At 43.4% G+C, this 20,131-nt stretch overlaps 2 protein-coding genes across 3 annotated transcripts in view; one reads left to right on the top strand and one right to left on the bottom strand.

The window, feature by feature from the left end:
* The window catches only part of ANO9 (anoctamin 9), a 50,353-nt gene extending 46,176 nt beyond the window's left edge, over nucleotides 1-4,177 (bottom strand). The window contains exon 1 of the mRNA XM_077819936.1: nucleotides 4,060-4,177. Within this exon, the coding sequence (XP_077676062.1) occupies nucleotides 4,060-4,177 (118 nt within the window). The remainder of the gene's footprint in view (nucleotides 1-4,059) is intronic.
* The window catches only part of PTDSS2 (phosphatidylserine synthase 2), a 67,372-nt gene continuing 51,262 nt past the window's right edge, over nucleotides 4,022-20,131 (top strand). The window contains exon 1 of one of the 2 annotated variants that reach the window (XR_013346310.1): nucleotides 4,022-4,375. Coding sequence is in view for 1 of the 2 variants with exons in the window: in XM_077818173.1 (XP_077674299.1) it covers nucleotides 4,176-4,375 (200 nt within the window). In the remaining variant the exon portion in view is untranslated. The remainder of the gene's footprint in view (nucleotides 4,376-20,131) is intronic. The other variant, XM_077818173.1, reaches the window with a different exon arrangement.

Genomic DNA, 20,131 nt, shown 5'->3' on the forward strand with positions numbered 1-20,131 from the left:
AGGCTCAGTGGGGGGTCCAGATGCTGGGGGAATGGGGCTCAGTGGGGTTGGGATCCAGGTGCAGCTGGTTGGGGCTTGGTAGGGGGGGATCCGGGTGTGAGTGGCTCATCGGGGTGGTCCAGGGGGAGTGGGACTCATCGGGGATGGGGTCTGGGTGCGGGGGGAGGAGGGAATGAGGGTTGGCTGGAGGGTCTGGGTATGAGGGGGTCTGGATGCATAGGGGTTGGACGGATGTGGGAGCAGCTCACTGTACAGTGATTTCTTCCCACCCACTGCAGCTGACGAGTGATGGGTGAAGGAAGAGGGGGGGTGGAGGGGGGGAATTTGCAGAGCTTCCTACAGCTGGGGGAGAAATCTGGTGTGGGGGGTGTCTGACCCAGCCCCGGATGCCATGCAGGGGAAGAAGAAGTCCTGTCCTCCCCAGCCCAGCCAGGACTAGCAGCTGAGCCTGGCGCAGGGTAGAAGCCACCAGTCGTGTCTTCCCCAGTCTTCTCTGCTGGCTGCCCTGGGCACCCGAAACATACAGAGGGGAGAGCTGCATGACCGCTTTTGTGACTTCCCTTTGCTTCCCTGTCAGAAAATCATTTTTCTGCGGGGAAACAAAGAAATCTGCGGGGGACATAAATTCTGTGCATGCACAGTGGCACAGAATTCCCCCACGAGTAATAAGTTAGAGACATTGTAGGGGCTACTCTAGTTCACACCAACTGGCTAAGGTCTGTCTAGCAGCTTATACCCCATGGGAACAGGTGTAGTGCAGGCATGGCCTCCTCCACCCCCTTCTGCCCGTGCGCGTGTGTGTGTGCATTGGGGCAGTTGGTATAGAAGCCAGCTACACCACTTTATGCCAGCTGAGAGCTCTCCTACATGGGAAGAATTGTCAGCTAGCCAAACAGGGCCAGATTCTGCCACTTTCTCCTGTCTGAGTGGCACAAAGTGCGTGGAACAGGAGAAGCAACTTGATGTCAAACTATTGCTATGAGTCTAATAGTTCTTGGGCATGTTATTCTTAAAGATTGGTTGTCAAATGTGTTTCTTAGCAGTTAGCGAAAATCCTATTAGAGAAGTGTGAATGAGGAACTTAGCCACAAACTTAAACCCTGACAACAAAAAGTGTTAGCCCCAATATAAGGGACCGTCATACATCGCCATCTAGTGTGCTCCAGTGCAACAGGAGCTGTTCTGTTTCAGAGAAGCACGAATCTTTCTTTTCCTTTCTTTTGTTAATGTATTCATTAAGGGCATGATTCTGCTCACTGAAGCCAATGACTATTTTTGTTGATTTTAATGGAAGTGGGAATAGGCCCTGCCTCTTGACATAAACACAGAGGGCTTAATACTCACTTTGGGGTATACTGATTTAGCTCTACCAAAGTCAATGGAGCTATACTGATTATTTACACCAGCCGAGAATCTAGACTAGCCTGTGAAGGGTGTATATTATTACACTGTGCTGGGCAGTTGGAGAATTAAACAATTCCCAGAGGAAGAAGAAAGAATCCTTGCACTGCCCCGTCCTAGCCCAAACGCTATTTGCAATTACAACAATGTAAATTCAGAGTAAATCCATTTAAATCAATAGACTTACTCCAGATTTACACCACTACACGAAAGCTCTCCACACCCTTGACAAGCTGTGAAAAATACTTTGCATAAAATAAACAGACTCCAGTAATTACCCTCAGATAACAATGTAGTAACTAACCTTTAATTAATAAAGTTCCTGTTGCATTCAGCGGCACTCAGTGGGAAAAAATGATTCAGGGTGCTTTTAGGACCTCTGCTTCTTTTTTCAGAACTGTGGTGGTTCTCATACATTGTAATTTCTGTCAGTGGCACTTCTTGTGCCAAGTGAAAGCTACTTGAAACCTTATTACTCTAGGGATAACAAGGAAAAGGGCAGTATTTCATATTTTTTGGGGGGTTATGCAGTATTCAGAATTGCCATATTATGTGTAAGTGGGATTGATTTTTCTGTATCAACAATGAGCATTAATGTGTCATCCACTTACTGTGTGTGGAAGGTTATATTGTAACATTTTATTCAAAAGACACAATACATATAATTTCATGGACTTTGCTAATAAAGAAAGCAAGGAAACCTGTGGTTACACTGACCATGTTGGAGTTCATTAGGTGAATGATTTAAAACACTTCTTGGGGTCTGTGGTTTTAAAGCAGCGTCATTCAAACTGCAGCCCCAGAGCCAAATGCAGCTAGTTGTGTCACAAAGTTTCAGCACTTGTTAAAACTGCTGCAGTCCTTTCTCCTTGCTTATCATGTGCTGCCGTCGTGTGGCCATTTCATTCATTTAATGCCACAGATATATTTCCCTTCTTTTTGCATGACATTCATTTATTTATTTAATGCCACAGATATATTTTCCCTTCTCTTCCATATTATGATCCAACGACATGATACATGAAAAAAGTTTAAGGACCCCCTCCCATGTAACCATAAAGAAAGGAAGTTGTTTCAGGACTTCCCTCCCCGCAAGCATGAAGACAGAATGATGGCAACCCACCCGTCCATGCCCTGCATGAAGGTCACGACCCCTAAGGTTGAGAAACTGTACATTAGTCCCTTATTTGTACTTGCAGAGCTTTGAGGGCCTGATCCAAAGCTCACTGAATTTGATGAATCTTTCTATTGATTTCAGTTGACTTTGGATCAGATCCTGAGTGATAGCAACACACCAAACAATGACTAGGAAACTCCTGAGATGGTCACAATGTACAGCTACCCTGAAGGAAGTGGGGATGTATTAAAAACATTGTAGTATGCAGAACAATGACTTTGGGGCAGACAGGGCCACATTGCCCCATCTCTAGATACTTTAACTGGTGTATGCCCAAAATGGTGTCACTAAAGCAGCTGTGTTGTCCTAGTACTGATTAGGCTGTCTCATGTGCCAATTAAAACTGCTACGCTGGTAACTGAGCAAAATACCATCACAGCGGCTTTTTGTTGTTTTTATAAACCAGAATACACATTAGCCCTCATTAATGCTTCAGAGTACAGACTCTTCCGTCTGAAATACATGCATCATTTCATCCCTCACAACAGATATGCAACTTGGACCACAGTGTATCACCACTCTCCCACATTCCCGGAATTTATTAAAGGAACAGTCTCCCAATTCCTCTTTTCCCCAGTTTTCTTTTTCTCTCTTCCCCATCTCCATGGAGAGAATGAAAATGACAATTTTGTTTTCCTGCATTTCTCTTTCAACGTGTTATCTGGCAAACACTGGCCTGCAGCTTGAGATCTTCTCTGATTTTACAAGCTAAATTTGTATTCCCCAAAGAACTAATGGCCTGTTTGACAGCACAGGGATGTTAACTCCAGTGGCCTGGCCAAATTACAATCTTGAGTAATTGTATTCAAGTCCACTAAAAAGTCCTCCTGCATTTCAATTAAATACGCTTTTCTCCTCCTCCTATCCTTTTGAACGGCTGCCTCCACACCACTGATTTGGTGCCTCCTCCCTTTTGTCATTGCAAATAACTGGCATCAGAATCAATGAATCGGGAAGGGAGGAGGAACTCCCCCAGCTTTTCACATCTCCAGCCTGAATCAGCCTCGGGCCGTGGGCCCAGGTGGTCCGGGCGGTGCACGCATCGGGGCTGGGACAGGACGGGCCAGAGCCACCCCGCCCAGGGACTGATGGGGTTTACAGTGGAGAGGCCTGGGGGAAGCTAGACGGCAGCCAGCCATGGAGCGGAGCACCCCTGCCGGGCCCCGGTACAGAGCGCAGCCTCCCGCTGCCCCCGGGCCCCAGATCCCGCCGGCCCGCCCCCACCAGAGCCCCGCCCCGGGGCGCTGCGCCCCGCCCCCCACCAAACACCCAATCAGCAGAGGGCCCAGTCAGAGCCGCGTGCGCAGGCGGCCCCGCGGTGGCCTCCAACCAGGAGAGAAAACGGAGGCGCGCGGGCCCCAATTGGCGACCCAGGCCCCAGGCCCCCCGCCCCCGCCCGGAGTGCGCATGCGCCGTGAGAGCAGTCGCTGCGCGGGAGGCGGGGCTGGCGCACGGCGCACGTAGCGGCGGTGGTGACCTACGTGCGCAGGGTCGCGAGGGGCTGCCCCTTGTGAGGTGGTGCGGGGCCGATGGGGCCGGCCGAGCTCCCCCGGGGCGAGCGCGGAGCCGCCTGAGCCCCGCCAGCCGGGGCGACGCCATGCGGCGCGGCGAGAGGAGGAGCCACGCCGGGGCCCTGAGCAAGGCCGCCCTGGAGGAGCAGCCCGGCGGCGGGGTGATGGAGGCGCCCCCGGGCTCCCGCGGGGACTCGCCGCCCGCGGCCCCCGGCAGCGCCGCCCCCGGGCTCCGCCGCAGCACCGAGTCCGAGGTGTACGACGACGGCACCAACACCTTCTTCTGGTGAGAGCCCGAGCGAGCCCGGCCCGGCGCCTCGCCCCCCGAGCCCGAGCGAGCCCGGCCCCTTGGCTCTCCTTAGCCAGTCCCCGTGGACTCACTGACCTTGTGCTGCCTCCCCCCCGGCCAGCTCCGGCGGCTGATAGAGGCCCTGCCCCGGGACTCCCGGATCCCCGGTGCACTCCGACCCCAGCTGCCAGCAGAGCCCCGACTCCCCTTCCTCCCTCCCAGGGAGCCTTTCACCCCAGTGCTGGCCAGCAGCTTGGGCCCTGGGTCCCGGTGCCACCTCGAGCTCTTCCCCCGGGAGTGGCCAGGGCCCCTACCCCCCTCCTTTCTCTAGTTACTGGCTAACGCCGCCTGTACATGCCCCCGCTAACACCCCGTCTTCATTCAAGCTGTTCCGCACCTGGTTGGTCACTCTGATATAGCCATTAAACCACCTTTTCTGCCTCCATCAGCTGCTTCCAGAAGGCATGGGGGATATAGGGTTGGGGTATGTGGAGAAGGGGGGTATCTAACACAACCCCGAAGACGCTCCAGTGTTTTCCAGTGAGTGACGCCCATACCCTCTCCACCTACTGCTCTTATCCTCTCCTTTTTCTGGTGAATGTTACACCCAGCTCCCGAGCCTATAGATCTAATCAGCTCTTCTCCAACACACGCTGATGAATGTCTGTGATTACACTACCACTTAGGCAAAATTTATGTCACTCAGGGATGTGTATATTCCACCTCGAGTGACATAAATTATGCTGGTGTAAGCAGTCGTGTGCACAGTGCTATGTCGGTGGGAGAATGCTGCTAGTTTGGGGCAGATTAATTATGTTGACGGGAGAGTCTCTCCCTTGTGTAGACGTAGCCTTAGTCCTTTAACCTCCTAGTCACACCTACTTTTAAATATAACTTGTGTAGCTCCTGCACAGCTCTTTACTGTTGTCAAACAAACAGGCCATCAGATCTGTGATCCCTTACAGCAGTGATTTTCAACCTTTTTTCATTTGTGGATCCCTAAAAAAAATTTCAGATTGTGGCATGGACCCATTTGGAAATCTTAGATGTAGTTTGTGGACCACAGGTTGAAAACCACTGTTCTATGGTAACAACCTTTTGTGGACCCTTTAGACATAGTCTGTGGACCCCCAGGGGTCTGCAGACCACAGATTGAAAACCAGTGCCTTACAGTAAAGGTCAAGAATTATGACACAATAGAGTGGGGTGTGGTCTCTGTAACCAGAATCTTCTTGCTGTATTTTGTTTTGCTAGTCTCCCAGTTTGATATTACATAATACTAGGGAATGAGAGAATTGCACCAAAGGGGTATAACTAAGAGTAATTGCATAAAACTGAACAAAAGGAACTTTAGGCAGAGGATCAAGACACATTTTCTGGCATTGAGAAATATTTGGCTGTTAAAGTCTTCTAAGATTTGGATGCGTAAGCCATGTTGCTTGGATCACTTAAGGATGAGCTACATACAGACTTTATTTTAGTGTGAATTAACAGATTTAGTTATTGCAGTCCAAATGTGTAGACACTCTTATTTTGGAATAAAAATGGCTAATGTTGATCTAGCTAAATGAACTGTCACCATTTTTATTTCAAAATAAGAACGGTGCAAGTCTCTATGTGGACAATTCAACTAAATTGCTTTAATTCATTTATTTGAAGTGGTGCAGATGTGTTTAGACTGGTCCTTGGGGTGGAGCAGGAGTGAATGCATTCTGTCCAGTATTTGCAGGGGGAAGAGGAAAGACAAATAAGATGACTCTCTCTAGTTTAACATTTCTAATTTATATAATTTCTTTCTGTTCCCTTTAGTTTTCTTCTGGGGAGTGATAATCCCTCTTTCCATAGATAAATACCCACAGTATTCTAGTGTTGGTTCTTGGGCTTTTGCTGGGCTAATCAAGCACTCCTTGTTCCCTTGCAGTAGAACTTACCATGTAACAGTATTTGTCTAATGGTTCATCCAAAGCATCTAGTGAGTGGCAGCTTCACTCTTCACCAAGACCTCTCTCCCACTCCTTCACCAAGTTACTCTGTAAATAAATTGCCTCACACACTGCTTTCTGGGAAAGTGGAATTTCATACTCCATCTCCTTGTGTTATTTTTTTCTTCACCATGTACACAGTTATGAGAAGAGCTGTATGTGTGAGTGTAAAGGGATTCCCCCTCATACAGTTTGTCTTACGTAAGATAATGCCTCTTTATTGGTCCAGAAAGGTAAAACCAATTTTACTTAGTCCACTTGATTGGTGGAACTTGCTTCATTTGGATTTACTGCATGTCAGTTCCACAAGATGTGGTAAACATGATTTTTTCACCTGAAATGTGTCAATAGACCATCTTAGTGCTAATGATTAAATTGAGCTTCATTTCCATTTTTGTTGAATTTTGTCACCTGAGACAGATTCATGCATCCCTGGAAAACCTCAGAGGGAAATATTTCAACATCTTCTTCCATTCTAGAGTTTCTTGAGAAATCTGGCTCTCTGTGTGTATAAGTTCCCATTGAGCTGCATGCCATCGTTTTCTGGAAAAGGAAATCAAATTACTAGGTATCTTTAAAATTTTGTTTTAAAAAGAAATGCATTCATTGGCTTAATCTACAGACAGAACAGAGGACATGCTCAACTGATGCTAGAAAGGAGAGGCTAAGTAGAAGTGGGAAAACATGAACAGAGGATTTGGCTTGAGCTTTGCATTAGTGAGAAGCTCCTGGCTCTGGATCTGTTGCTTTTGGCAGTAATGAAAGGGGATGTGTTGATCTTGATGGCTCCTGTGATACATTTCTGCTAGTTTGAAGCTCAGTTAGCAAGAAATATCCAGATGCTGCTAGATCCCAGGATCGTCACTAGGAAATTATTTGGAGCCTGCTGTACCAAAAGTATATGTGACTAGGAAAGAACATTGTCTTCAGGGTGCAGGAACTGTCTGGGAGAGAACACTTCGGGAACTTGCCACGTCCAGGGTCTATTACTGGATCTTGCTGAGGTCTGCAGATAGTGCCACCTTGTAAATGGAAAATGGGTAAAACTGTCACTTGCTTATTGTGTTTTTAAATGTCATTTTCTGCCAATTGTTTAAAGTTAAAAAATTCTAATACTGTTCTGTATTTCCTGGTTATATTTTGTGGAAATAGCTGCATGTTCTGCCATTTTCTTAGGTCTTTCCTCTACATGAAGTCTTTAATAGAATTTGTCATTAAAAGTCTGTATTAGTTGTTGTGATTAGAGCTGGTATCTGAATATACCAGATTAAGCAAAAATGCCATAATAAATAATGGTGTTGTTTTCATAACTGCCACTCTAAGCAGAGTTAGGTTGACCAAATATGTCATTATCCCTATGGCTATCTTAGGAGAAAGTTTCTTTAATGTATTTCCCATGCATTGCTTGGTCGTCACTAGAAGAACAGGTTTCAGAGTAGCAGCCGTGTTAGTCTGTATCCGTAAAAAGAAAAGGAGTACTTGTGGCACCTTAGAGACTAACCAATTTATTTGAGCATAAGCTTTCGAAAGCTTATGCTCAAATAAATTGGTTAGTCTCTAAGGTGCCACAAGTACTGGAAGAACAGTGAGGGCAAACGCTACAACTGCAGTGTAACTTTTCAGTGTTGTAGAATTAGCATAATAAGCAATGGTATGTTTTTTTCTGTAGTGCCTATCATCATGGTATTTAAGCGTTGACGGCCAAAATTTCTAAAGAAAGCGTCCATAGGAGTTTCAATGAATATTGAGGGGTATGGCAATCTAGTTCTTGCCTAGCAGGATGTTGGGTTTGCCTCACTGACTGCTTAAATAAGATGATGGTCTTTAGTATTTGTGGCTGTGTGAATTACATAGGACCCAGAGCTACTGCCCTTGAAATCCACCAACGTCTGACCTAAGTTACTGGTGTGGCCTATCCAGTGTGAGAAATGGAAAGTATTTAACAGATTTGTAGACGCAATAAAAGGAACCCTTTCTAGAAGTAATACAACTTAATTTGCATAAGTAACTTCACTGTCATAAATGTGGTCCTTTTGAAACTTTAACATTTAGCTTTAACTATAACACCTTTTGTAGAGCTTTAAAACAGACCCAGATATGAATGTCCTTAAATTTTGCAAATTACCATTTTTTGGCATGAGAAAATGAAACTGGTGCTCTTTGTCCTAACTGAGTTACTAAGAGAAAATTGCAAAATGTGAAATCTGTATTATGGGATCATGCATATTTTTTTTCAGGAGCAGAAATATGTCAAATACATGGGGAAGAGGGATAGGGGGAGAAGAAACCTTATGGACAGCCTTACAGTTGAGCTAGGTTAACACAGTATAGCCTTCTCTTCAGCTTTTGCACTTGCCCTGAAAATACATTAAATGTTTACCTCTTGTGTTGATTGCAAACCATGTTGTTGGGTTTTAGAGCAGGGTTGGAAATATCTACCTAATTTCGTAGTGTAGACATACCCAAAGCTTCCTGCTCACCCTGGGCAAGAGCGTCCATCATCTTCCACAGATTCTAAACTTTCATTGAAAGTTTCTTGCTCTCATGGTTGTGAAGAAAGCATTCCAAATGCAAATAAAGGACTTCTTTGTTGCAGGGACTGGCTTTTGTTATGTTTGTATAATGCCTAGCACAATGGGGCTGAGTCTCATGGGGCTACCACTATACAAATAATAACTAATGCAGTGCTGTCTTTGTAAGTTTGCAGGCAGACAGCTCCAGTGCCACAGTGACAGCTCAGTTTCTACAAGTTGCAGAAGAGTGGTCCATTTTCATTTTTCTCAGTCTTCACTGGGTTGTTTCATTCTGCTGCAGCCGGGGATAACTATGAGTGCATTTGCTTGGAAGTACGTGAAAACAGGGTGAGCAGCAGCTGAAAACCTCCTTGAGCAGCAGGAAAGCTGAGAGGAATAGTGTAGCAGAGACACGTCTCATTACAGTAGGCTAAGGATGTGTGCTGTGAATCCCCATTCTCATGGTAGCTGGGGGACTCTTGGGAACAAAGAATAAATCTCCCTTCTTCCTTCCAGCAGCCAGAGAGGATTGGATGCAGGGATTTCAAGTGTCTCACATCGACCCACGATAGCTGATATTCTTAGACTTTAAGGCCAGAAGGGACCATTGGATCATCTAGTCTGACCTCTTGTCACCTGTGTTATACAGAATTTCAAACAGTTATCCCCGTATTGAGCCCAATAACTTCTTTGACTAAAGCACATCTTCCGGAAAGACGTTCTCTATTTGAAGACTCAAAATAATGGAGAATCAATTGCTTCCCTTGGTAGTTTGTTACAGTGGTTAATCACCCTCTTTTTTAAAAAAGAAAAAGTACTTTTATTTTTAATTTAAATTTGCCTGGTTATAACTTCCAGCCATTGGTTCTTGTTATGCCCTTCCCTCTCATGTTAAAAAGCCCTCAAGTATCTCATTTTCAGTTATGGTTTATATGAAACATGGAGTCTCCACACAAGATTCAGGAACAGAATTCTGGTGGATAATGAAGAGACTGACGGATGCGGGCTAGAACTGATATTTTGTTGTCCTAGTACAGTTTTTATAGGAATTTTTCAGGGCTGTTTTAGAGAAAGACAAGTTAGGGACTTGACAAAGAAATTAGAACTGCAGAAATTGTAGTCAGCAAATAGCTCAGGTCCTCTATTTTGATGTTTCTAATGTTGTGTCTTCTGGTTGGTGGAGCTTCTCCTGATGGTCAGCAGAATGAAATGCTTCAAGAACCAAACAGTGAGGGATTGCAGGAGAGGATTTTTTTTCCTGAGAATATATGCAGTGGCCCGCCAAATGAAATGTTGACAAGTCAGTGATTACTTGCACATATTCCTGGTCCCAGACAAACTAGGAACTACACGTTGATGACAAGAGGCTTTAACAAGAGGATTTTGGGAGAAAGAGGTTAATGGCTTAACCAACTGGTAAAGAGGAGGAATAAAATAGGAGATTTGAGAACAGCTTTGTATGGACGTTTCTTTTTCCATACTCTATTAGTAGACTCTATACCCGTTTCAAGAAGGGAGCAGTCTTTGTGTTTGAAACTCTTAATGTTGCTGTGCTGTATGAGTTGATAGCTCTTAAGGTGAGCCCAGTTGAGGTCTCATTCTCCACTCTCTTTACCTGAATCTTGTCTCTATTTCTTGTGATTGACGCTTTCTGTTCAGGGCAAATTAAATATTTTGTCAAATGTAAATTTAAAAAAAAGAAACTTTGCCTAGGGTTATTGGTGCTGCATTCAGTAAACGGACTGCTTCATGTATATGGAAGAATGCATTAGACAGTATCCAAGTGACCGGAGAGCTTCCGGTGAACCATAAAAAAATATGTGAGCAAGTCAAACTGATTGTGATCTCTTCCTCACTTGCCCCTCCCTTGCTGCTGCTGCTTCCCAAAATGTCTAAACATAAGATCCTAGACAGGGTAATACAGCTTCTTCAGACATGATTATGTGTTACACTATAGCTTCATTTTTAAAGGGCCTGTACCTGTCTGGAACAGTAGAAAAGTATACTGGGCACAATAATATGCACTTGAGCAGGAGTGGGCAAACAATGGCTCGCGGGCTGGATATGGCCTGTGAACCGTTGGAAGCTGGTCCATGAGCTCCCACAGGGGAGCAGGGTCTGGGGCTTACCCTGCTCTGGCACTCCAGCTGGGCTGCAGAATCAGGTGGCGCACTACGCAGCTCCCAGAAGCCGTGGGATGGCCCTGCTTCCAGCGCTCCAGCTGGGGCGCAGGGTCAGGGGCCGTACCACATGGCTCCCAGAAGCCGTAGGATGGCCCCACTCCAGCCGGGGCACAGGGTTGGGCCAGACCACACGGCTCCCGGAAGCTGCGGCATTGCCCTGCTCCGGTGCTCCAGCCAGGGCACAGAGTCAGTGGCTGCTCCACACGGCTCCCAGAAGCCACGGCATGACCCTGCTCTGGCTCCTACGTGCTCCAATGGGAGCTGCAAGAGCAATGCTTACAGACGGAGAAGCGTGCAGAACCTCCTGGCCCCACCTCCGCGTAGGAGCCGGAGACGGGGCATGCCGCTGCTTCCAGGAGCCGCTTGAGATAAGCGCCACTTGGAGCCTGCATTTCTGAGCCTCTCCCCACGCCCCTGCCCCAGCCCATATTTCCCCTTTCCGCCCTCTGAATCCCTCGATCCCAGCCCAGAGCACCCTCCTGCACCCCAAACCTCTCATCCCCCCCGAGCCTGCACCCCCCAGCTGGAGCCTGCACCCCTTCCTGCACCCCAGCCCAGAGCCTCCTCCAGCACCCTGATCTCCTCATTTCTGGCCTGCGCCTCCAACCAGAGCCCTCACCCCCTTCCGCACCCCAACCCCAGTTTTGTGAGCGTTCATGGTTCACCATACTACTTCTATTCCCAGATGTTTCCCTCGGGCCAAAAAGTTTGCCCACCCCTGCACTTGAGTATGTGTCCTGGGGATAGTATTAAATAGCATTAAAACTGATATCTGCAATTCTTTAGTGCAAATCCTCGGGCAGGAGGGTGGAGGTGATTGGGAGGCATTAGGGGTTTTGCAGGGCGCTTGGGCTGAAGAGGCTGCGGGATAGGGGAGCCATGTCTGTCCGATGGTCTGGTGTGGCAGGAACCCTGTGTCTGAAGTATTGGCACTTGAAGGGTTCTTTCAGCCCTCCTGCTTCAGATCCCTGACTTGTCGTCTGACTTGTTTGGTAAATTGCTTTAGAATCTGGAGGTCAGAAGGAAGCACTTTGGGGGTGGGGTGGAGGAAATTGGTTTCATACTGCTAGAAGACTAATCAAACTTTTGCCCACTGGCATGCTTTCTCCCTCTCCTTAGTTGAGGGTTTTGTTTTTTAAATAATTCAAGTGTTTCTTTCAGTTTATTTGTATCCCTTTTAATCTTATCTATACTACAGAATAACACTAGTTTAACTAAATTGATTTTAAATTATTTAAACTTTCGTGAACCTGTGATGCAAAAACCCTAAATAAGGTTAAACCTTGTTTAAAATGGGTCTGCATTAGGAGTTTGACTTTTAGGTAGATCAGTTTTAAAACGAATTATTGTAAATCACTGGAACTCCATAGTATAGGAAAGGTCTGAATCTGTGTTTACCTTTTCCCACCAGCAGAAAAATTAATTTAGTCTTCAAATTGCTGCTACTGGTGCTGCCATGAAAATACCACTGGACATCACTGAAGGGGGGTGGGGCGGGATGTTATGGCAAGAAAAATGGGTGTTTGTCCTTATCAAGCATCCCCAGTGTGAACAGAAATGTAATAAGAACATTATGTAACCTTACAAATGTACTCCACGTTTGTTACTTGCCCAAGAGCAGGTACTTCTTGATTGCGCTGTTTTTTTGTAGCTGTAAAGCTCTAAATTTTGAGCTCTAGATTTCTAAGCTCTTTGGGGCAGGTACTGTATCTCTTGCAGTCTAGAAAGCGCAGCCGGGTGCTGAACGTACTTAGGCCTCTCAGACGCTGCCGCAGTATTAAATTATTGCCCCAATGTGGTGGTTCCGAGTTATTCTTCTGGGGTTTAGGTAGACGAGAAAGAAAGCAATAAAAGAGCATCAAATATGGGAGAGAAGTGTGGGGTGGCATATAAATCAGGAAGTGACACAGTTCTGTGTTGCATGTTCCTAAAAAGAGTTCAGAGTAACAGCCGTGTTAGTCTGTGTTCGCAAAAAGAAAAGGAGTACTTATGGCACCTTAGAGACTAACCAATTTATTTGAGCATAAGCTTTCGTGAGCTACAGCTCACTTCATTGGACGCATACTGTGGAAAGTATCAGTTTCTACAGTATGCGTCCGATGAAGTGAGCTGTAGCTCACGAAAGCTTATGCTCAAATAAATTGGTTAGTCTCTAAGGTGCCACAAGTACTCCTTTTCTTTTTCCTAAAAAGAGTAGAAATAGAGCAGCAGGGAAAAAGCAGTAAAGGAATGAAGTGTATAAGTTTTACTGAAATCTGTTTTACAATGGAGCAGCCATAGCTTTCCCTTATTTGCCTGCAATCAGCCTTTGCTCTAAAACCCCTGTATTTCGTCCCTTGGGAACTATGGATTGGAAAACTGGGTTAGCTTAAACCACCAGTCCTACTTTGAAGACCATGTTTATGTAAAGCCTGATGCAAATCTGTCAACTCTTTGAGTTAGCCGTTGCTGGGGATTTAAAAGCTTGACTGTGTCTCCCTCTAGCTCAAAAGTTTGCTTCCACTTTAAACTTTACATATAGTAAAATCTCCTTGAAAGATTGTGTGCTGGCTGTACTTGAAGAAAATGGCTTGTAACTAAGCAAAGTTACTGATATTTGAATAATTTTAGGGGCGCAATCCCGCTCCCTTGGATTTCACTAGGAGTCTTGCCACTGGCTCCATTAAGAAGAGGATTAGGCCCTGTTTCTGTGAGCATGTTGCCCTCTATGGTTGGTTAAAGCAAAGAAAGTACATAAATGTCCTTGTGTCGTTGGAAGCTAACATTGTAAGATTGGAGCCTAACTCTTATGCACAAGCTTAACTTTAAGCTTCTGAGTAGTCTCTTTGACTTCAGTGGAACTACTCACATGCTTAAAGTTAAGCATATGTGATTGAAGAGTTGGTGCCTGAGAGTTTCCTTTACTTCCAAGAATCACAAGCTTTGTATTACTGGATCTGCAGAACAAGGGTTCAAGCCCTAATTCTTCAGGGAAAGAGACATAGTAGTGTCTCCTTCGTCAAGACTGTAACAACAGTTCCTTTATAAAGCAGGTTTTACTCTCCCTTGAAACTCTGAAAAATGACCAATAGTAAGACAACCCTAAAAACTTGAAGACCTGGGTTTTTTGGTTAATTAGAACTTGTTCTAACTTTGAATAAATGTAGCTACTATCTTTATAGAAATAAGATTTAGAAATGGCTTTTTGAAGCATTTCCTGTTTGATGCCCTCCTCCCCCAAATCAGCCCAATGAAATCTTATTACATCACAAACGTTATTATTTTTTGAGTGTTCCCAGGCAATCTCACTTTTTAAAAAAAAATTCACGAACAGCACTTATATACCACAGTAGTAAGTGATCTGTAAATACAGATAGGTTAGGTACATTTTTCATTGGCTCATCAGAAAGTTTTCAGGGGCAGAAATATTGAACATTTAAAGGAATTGCTGCCATTTGAAAGCAAGACATGATTCAGTCATTGAAACTGTCACAAGGAAAAGCTGGGAGAGAATATTTTAAAACCTCTGTCATCAACTAACTTTTTCATTAAGCAAAGGCAGAGAGACTGGGATGACTGCATTACTTCTATATAATGCAGCCTTATCAACAAGTTCTTTCCATGAAAAATACACTGGGGTGATGCAATGTGGACAGACAGTACTTTTTTTTTTGCCTTTTTTTGCCAGTCTCACAGCAAAGCTATTTGTGGAATTGTTAAAATTAAAGGAGCAAATGGTGCTGGCCAAGCTAATAATCTTATGCCCTCCATTTCATTTATTTGAAAACTACACAGAACATGTTTTTTATGCAACTTCCAAGTTTGTTTTAACAGATTTTTAAAAATGTATGTTTGCTATCGACAGTGCACCATCATATCATTTACAGAACTCGAGCACTTAAAAGCAAAAAAATGGGTAGTTAGCTACATAGTAAATCTTATATTGCACTTATAATCTAAAATACACTCTGTCTGTAATCATAAAATATAAACACACTAAATGGCCTGAGTGTCATATGCACACATTAGTGACACATTGATCAGGTCCAAATGCATATACAACACCATTATTCTAAATCAGTAAAATTAAACTAGTAAAATAAATAGATGCCATTGCTGTTAAATACAGTATTTTATCAAAAAGCTTACTATCAAAAAACAGGTAACATCTTATTTTGGAGTGTGTATATTTCCTACACTTTATATTTCTCTGGGAATTATCCACATAGCTCTCTTAATTTAGAGTGAGGAGAAATGATTAAATTGCTAATAAGCCATTCAACATCTAACTAGGCTAATGAGGCAAGTATTTTATACAACACAAGACAGTGTATGAGAGGGTGGGGAACATGAAATACAGAAAGGGTAGAAAGATGGAAAAACACTGTTAGAAAGATGTTAGTTTGTCTAAGATGTTATGGCTGCAGTATTACTTAAGGGTTTTGGTGAGCCCTGTCTTTTATGTTTTATGCTATGAATCCCTGCCTTCTGTATAGTCGTGTGTACATTCTTATAGTAACATTTTTTGGGACCTAACTTCTGTTCATATTCTATGGTTCTGGTATATAAATCAAACTCTTGTAACATGTATTTAGCTTCACTTTCAAATCATGTGTACGTCAATTAGATCATTTCAGTTTCCTAAGACTACAACAAGCTAGGAAAATATAGGCCTGTCTGCATACTCCCCTTTAGTACTTGTGTTGGAGTGGTTGCTCTTAGCTGTGCTGCTTCTGTCTTTGTAATCTAAAGCATACAGCACTGAGTACAAAATAAAAGATGTGACCTCTTTGGTCTGTATACAGCTCTAAAATAACTTATTTTGACTTTGCTAAATATTTCAAGGTGTATATCTGAGCGGAATCTTTTTCCGTGGTGTTCAGATATCCATCTGCTATAACTACCCAAGCGCTGTCTCGTTTGTCTTTTATCATATAACTATTACGGCTCTTTTCCACGTGTGGTGTCCCGGGACTTTTTACTCTTGAGGGATGGTGTTTTTATGCTCTGCTTTTTAGGCAAGAATCACAAAGGTGTTTGGGCACCATCCGCAATATACAAAAATCCCACTGAGTTCTTTAGAAATCTAAATTCACCCAGAGCCTAAATTTTCAAGGTAAAAGTTCCTTCAGTGCCTAAATTTTTTGCCTCTGGGTATGTGCACAGCTGCCTTGCTGTAGGCATCTAGACACCTATTTCTTGCCTAAGCCAAAGAGTGATTCACGAACCAGGGAAGGTGGGTGTTTGCCTGCCTCTTTTGCGTATGGAGTCTGATCCCATAGACACGCTTAGAGGCTGTCTACTGGATTGGGTCCCATTCAAAATTAGATTAGAGGTAATGGTGGTGTTGCATGCTGTGGCTTGCTATGTCAACCTTAAACTTAGCCCAGTGGTTAGAGCACTCACTTGAGATGATTGGTTTCCCCCCTCAGATAGAGATAGGAAAAAAGTCTTGACCAGGCATCTCGCATCTATCAGGAGCGTGCTCTAACCAGTGAGCTCTCTGGGATAATTTGATGTAGGGCTCCCCCCAGTCTTCCTGTGAAAGCTGTTCCACTGTGGATAATTAGTTATTGGAATAAGGGGGTTTCACGCCATCTTGAGTGGCTCACGCTTGTGAGTGCCACAGTCAGGGCAGACTGTCGAGCAGGGCAGGGACCCCAAACTGGTTTTATGCTCTAGAATTAGATTTCTCCAAACCAGTAGCAAGTGTGAATTCCTAAAGCACTGTAACTAGTCTTACCGTGGAGTCTCAGACAGTTCACTTGGGCATTCCGGTCTATCTTGCCACCCAGGCAAGATGGACTTAATGATAAATGGACACTTTTACACTAAAAATCGCAATAATATTCAGGTTACAGTTGCAGGTATCTATCAGCTCTGAATGTCTTTTAGGGCTAGCCAAGGTTGACACTGGGGATCTCTGCTTCTGTTTTGTAATGCAGGCCTTGTGAGAGTATAAAAAGCAAAAAGATGAAACCATATGCCAGCTACAGTATTCTTATTTCCATCTTCCAACTGATGGGATGAGCCCTTTTGTAGATAGTCTCATCTCGGCATAAAGGGGACAATTAGCAGTCTTAGTATTGTGATGTCCAGCAATGGCCCATTTAGTTTTGATAGACCTTCTTGCTGGGCAGAAGACGATCCCTCCTCACTGGGTTTACAGTTTCAGAGCAAACATTTTTTACAAGTTACAAAGCAAAAACTTAAATATTTACCTTAAAGCAGGTGATAAAGAAATTTTAAGTGAGATAATGCATGCAGCAACTTACAAACATTTCATAAAGACTAAACAAATTGTTATAAGTCCAGTACCCATCTTAACCATACTAACAGACAGGTGAAAGACTGGTTTTCAGCAATGAATTTGTCAGTGGTCAGCTGAGGCCTAAAGCCTTGGCAAGAACTGGCACCTGGTCTGTCAGCATCACAGAGGGACTGGACCCTGGGTCTCCTGCCTCCTAGATGGATGCCCTAACAACCAGGCTACAAAGTCATTCTCTCTGGCTACCTGCCTAATATGCTGGCTTTTGTGAATTGGCGTCTCAGGGATCTGTCTCTGCCCATTCATTGCATAGGCAGCCTAGGTGCCTAACTCAGAAACAACACTTTGATTCACAAAGCCTGTGATTTATTTTTTTCTAGCCACCTAAAAGTTAGGTATTGCTATGCTCAGTATTATATCTCCTAAGTGCTTGACCCACACACCTGCTGGCACTTTGTCACCACAAACGCCCACAATGGACAGATTTGTGAATTTCCCAGCCCCCTTTTTCTAGAAAAACCCAAACCATTGATTGTGTATTTCCAGTTTATGAACTTCTGTCACACTGATGTATTTATGTGAATCTAATTTTATTTGAAAGTTTAGTACCAAAGACATTAGGTTATAATTTCAATTTGAGAATGAAAAGTCATAAAAAGCTAAAAGGGAAGTGATGAGAATGTAAAGGTTCTTGTTGTGCATATTAAACAAGAAACCCTGGTATCTTAAATTTCAAGGTATTGCTGTGATACCTAGATAAACAGAGCTATGGGGACAGTTCCCAGAGCACATGAAACATTCAGGAACATTGAATTTTCACCTTGATGATCTTTCCATAAAGGGATGAGTGAAATTAGAGCATCAGTGTGTTCTTGTAGATTACTTACTACATCTATTCAAATGAGGGTATGCTTCTAGGCTGAATACATCTTATTTAGCAAGCTCTGAGGGACTAAAAATGTTTTTGAGAAGAAATTGTTTTTGTGAGGTACATGTCTTAAAGTAGATGGAGTTGATGAGGACAGCAGTCATGACTGCATTGTAACCTCCTCTTGGATTACTTTATAAAAGGAACATTTAAGAAATAAAACAAAGAATGAAATATTTATAAATGAAAACTAATATGCAGCATTAAAAACATCAGGGAAAGAATGGAGCTTCTTCCAGCGATGCAGCATTCTTGTTTCAGTGACTAGCTGTAATTAAGAGACCATGTTCAGGATAAGTAAATTAGATCAACTCACGCAGCATCCTGTTGCATAGTATCCTTTAGGAAGGGATTGTAACTAGTTTTTAAACTAGTACAGTGCTGTGTGAAATAGGTGTTGAGTCATATGACTGGCCAATGAATGTTAAGTATGTGATGTCTGAATCATCTGTGGTTCCCCCTCTTCCCCCTCCCCCCCCCCCCCCCCCCGCTTGCATTCTGAGAGAGGCTCTGGTCAAAATGTAGATACATCTGTTTAGCAGGAAGTTTGCTTTCCTAAAGCCTGTGAATAAGATTTGATATATTCAAAAATCATAAAGAATTTAGTTCTTAAACAACTGCTATGTGTTTGTGGAGTTCATCTGTGTGCTTTGTTTGGATTATGTGGAAGGACAGTTTTAAATCTTGAACATTTCTTAAGTGGCAGAAGAGGATTGCACCTGCCTATGAGGTATTATTACATGGTTTCTATGGGGATTAATAGACCTGTTTGAGTGCTGATTATGTTTTGAAACCTTGAGTTATTGTTGGGAAAAATGTTGTTCTGAGTAGAACTTACCTTATGCTTCAGAAGGCAATTTAATTTGTTGCTTTAGTTTTTCAAGCTGGTGAGGGAATTTTTATAGAATTGGTTGTAGCTCTCTGAGTTGCATTAGTTGCATGTTAGGGAAATGAATGCACAGTATGGAAATGTATGACCAGCACAACTTGAGCCACAACCAAACTTGTTAAAACTGCTAGCCTTCATTAAGGATAATTCTGTACTGTTTTTGAAGTTTTATACCCAAGTTACTTTTAAAGATCTAGTAGCAAACTAGTGCTATAGAGACTTCTGAAAAGTTAAACACTTTCATGGTATGGTTTGGTCTCAGATGATTGGACTTCCATTAAACTTTCCAAAAAATTCACTTTATGGCTGAGGCCAGAGTGAGAAGCTCAAAGTAATGACAGTAAATGAAAATATGGATTTCATAATGAAAAGTGGTCAACTTCAGACTATACTGTGGTGGTACTGAGGTTTCATTTCTGAGGTTTAAGATCAGTAGACATAAACATTTTCTCTCTGTAGACAATACTACTAAAAAACTAGGTGTGATGTAAATGATGACTTCCTTCTGGTCACTCCTACTGTGCCATATCAATTATACCTATAGCTAAAGTATTGAATATGGCATTTTAGTGGCAAATTTAATGCCAAAATATCCATATATGATCTTGTGGTTATCAGTAAGTACATGCATGACCTTGTGGTGTTGAGTTTGTGGTGGCAATGGATTTCATGTTAAGCAAATGGGCTCTGAGTACCAAGAAGTAAAGGGCTCTTTAAATGTGAAATATGAACTCACTGTTCAGATTTTACATTGCAGAAATGTAGAATTCACTCTGTTATTTCCAGATTGAAATTGTTTGTGGACACAGTTCTATATAGCTTGGTTTAGTGACAGGGAAAAACTCAAAATTGCTGCTCAGTAAAAATGAGGAAGCAACAGATGAGCCCTAATTAATCTATGAAACAATCTCCTAAAACAACCTCTAAATAGTATGTTCTGATGTTTCAAAGGAATTTCGATGGTTTTTAATCTTCTTTTTATAAGTCCCTTCAGTTAGTCAGTTTTTCTGT

Source organism: Eretmochelys imbricata, chromosome 6 (assembly GCF_965152235.1).
Source record: "Eretmochelys imbricata isolate rEreImb1 chromosome 6, rEreImb1.hap1, whole genome shotgun sequence".
NCBI classification, from domain to species: Eukaryota; Metazoa; Chordata; order Testudines; family Cheloniidae; genus Eretmochelys; species Eretmochelys imbricata.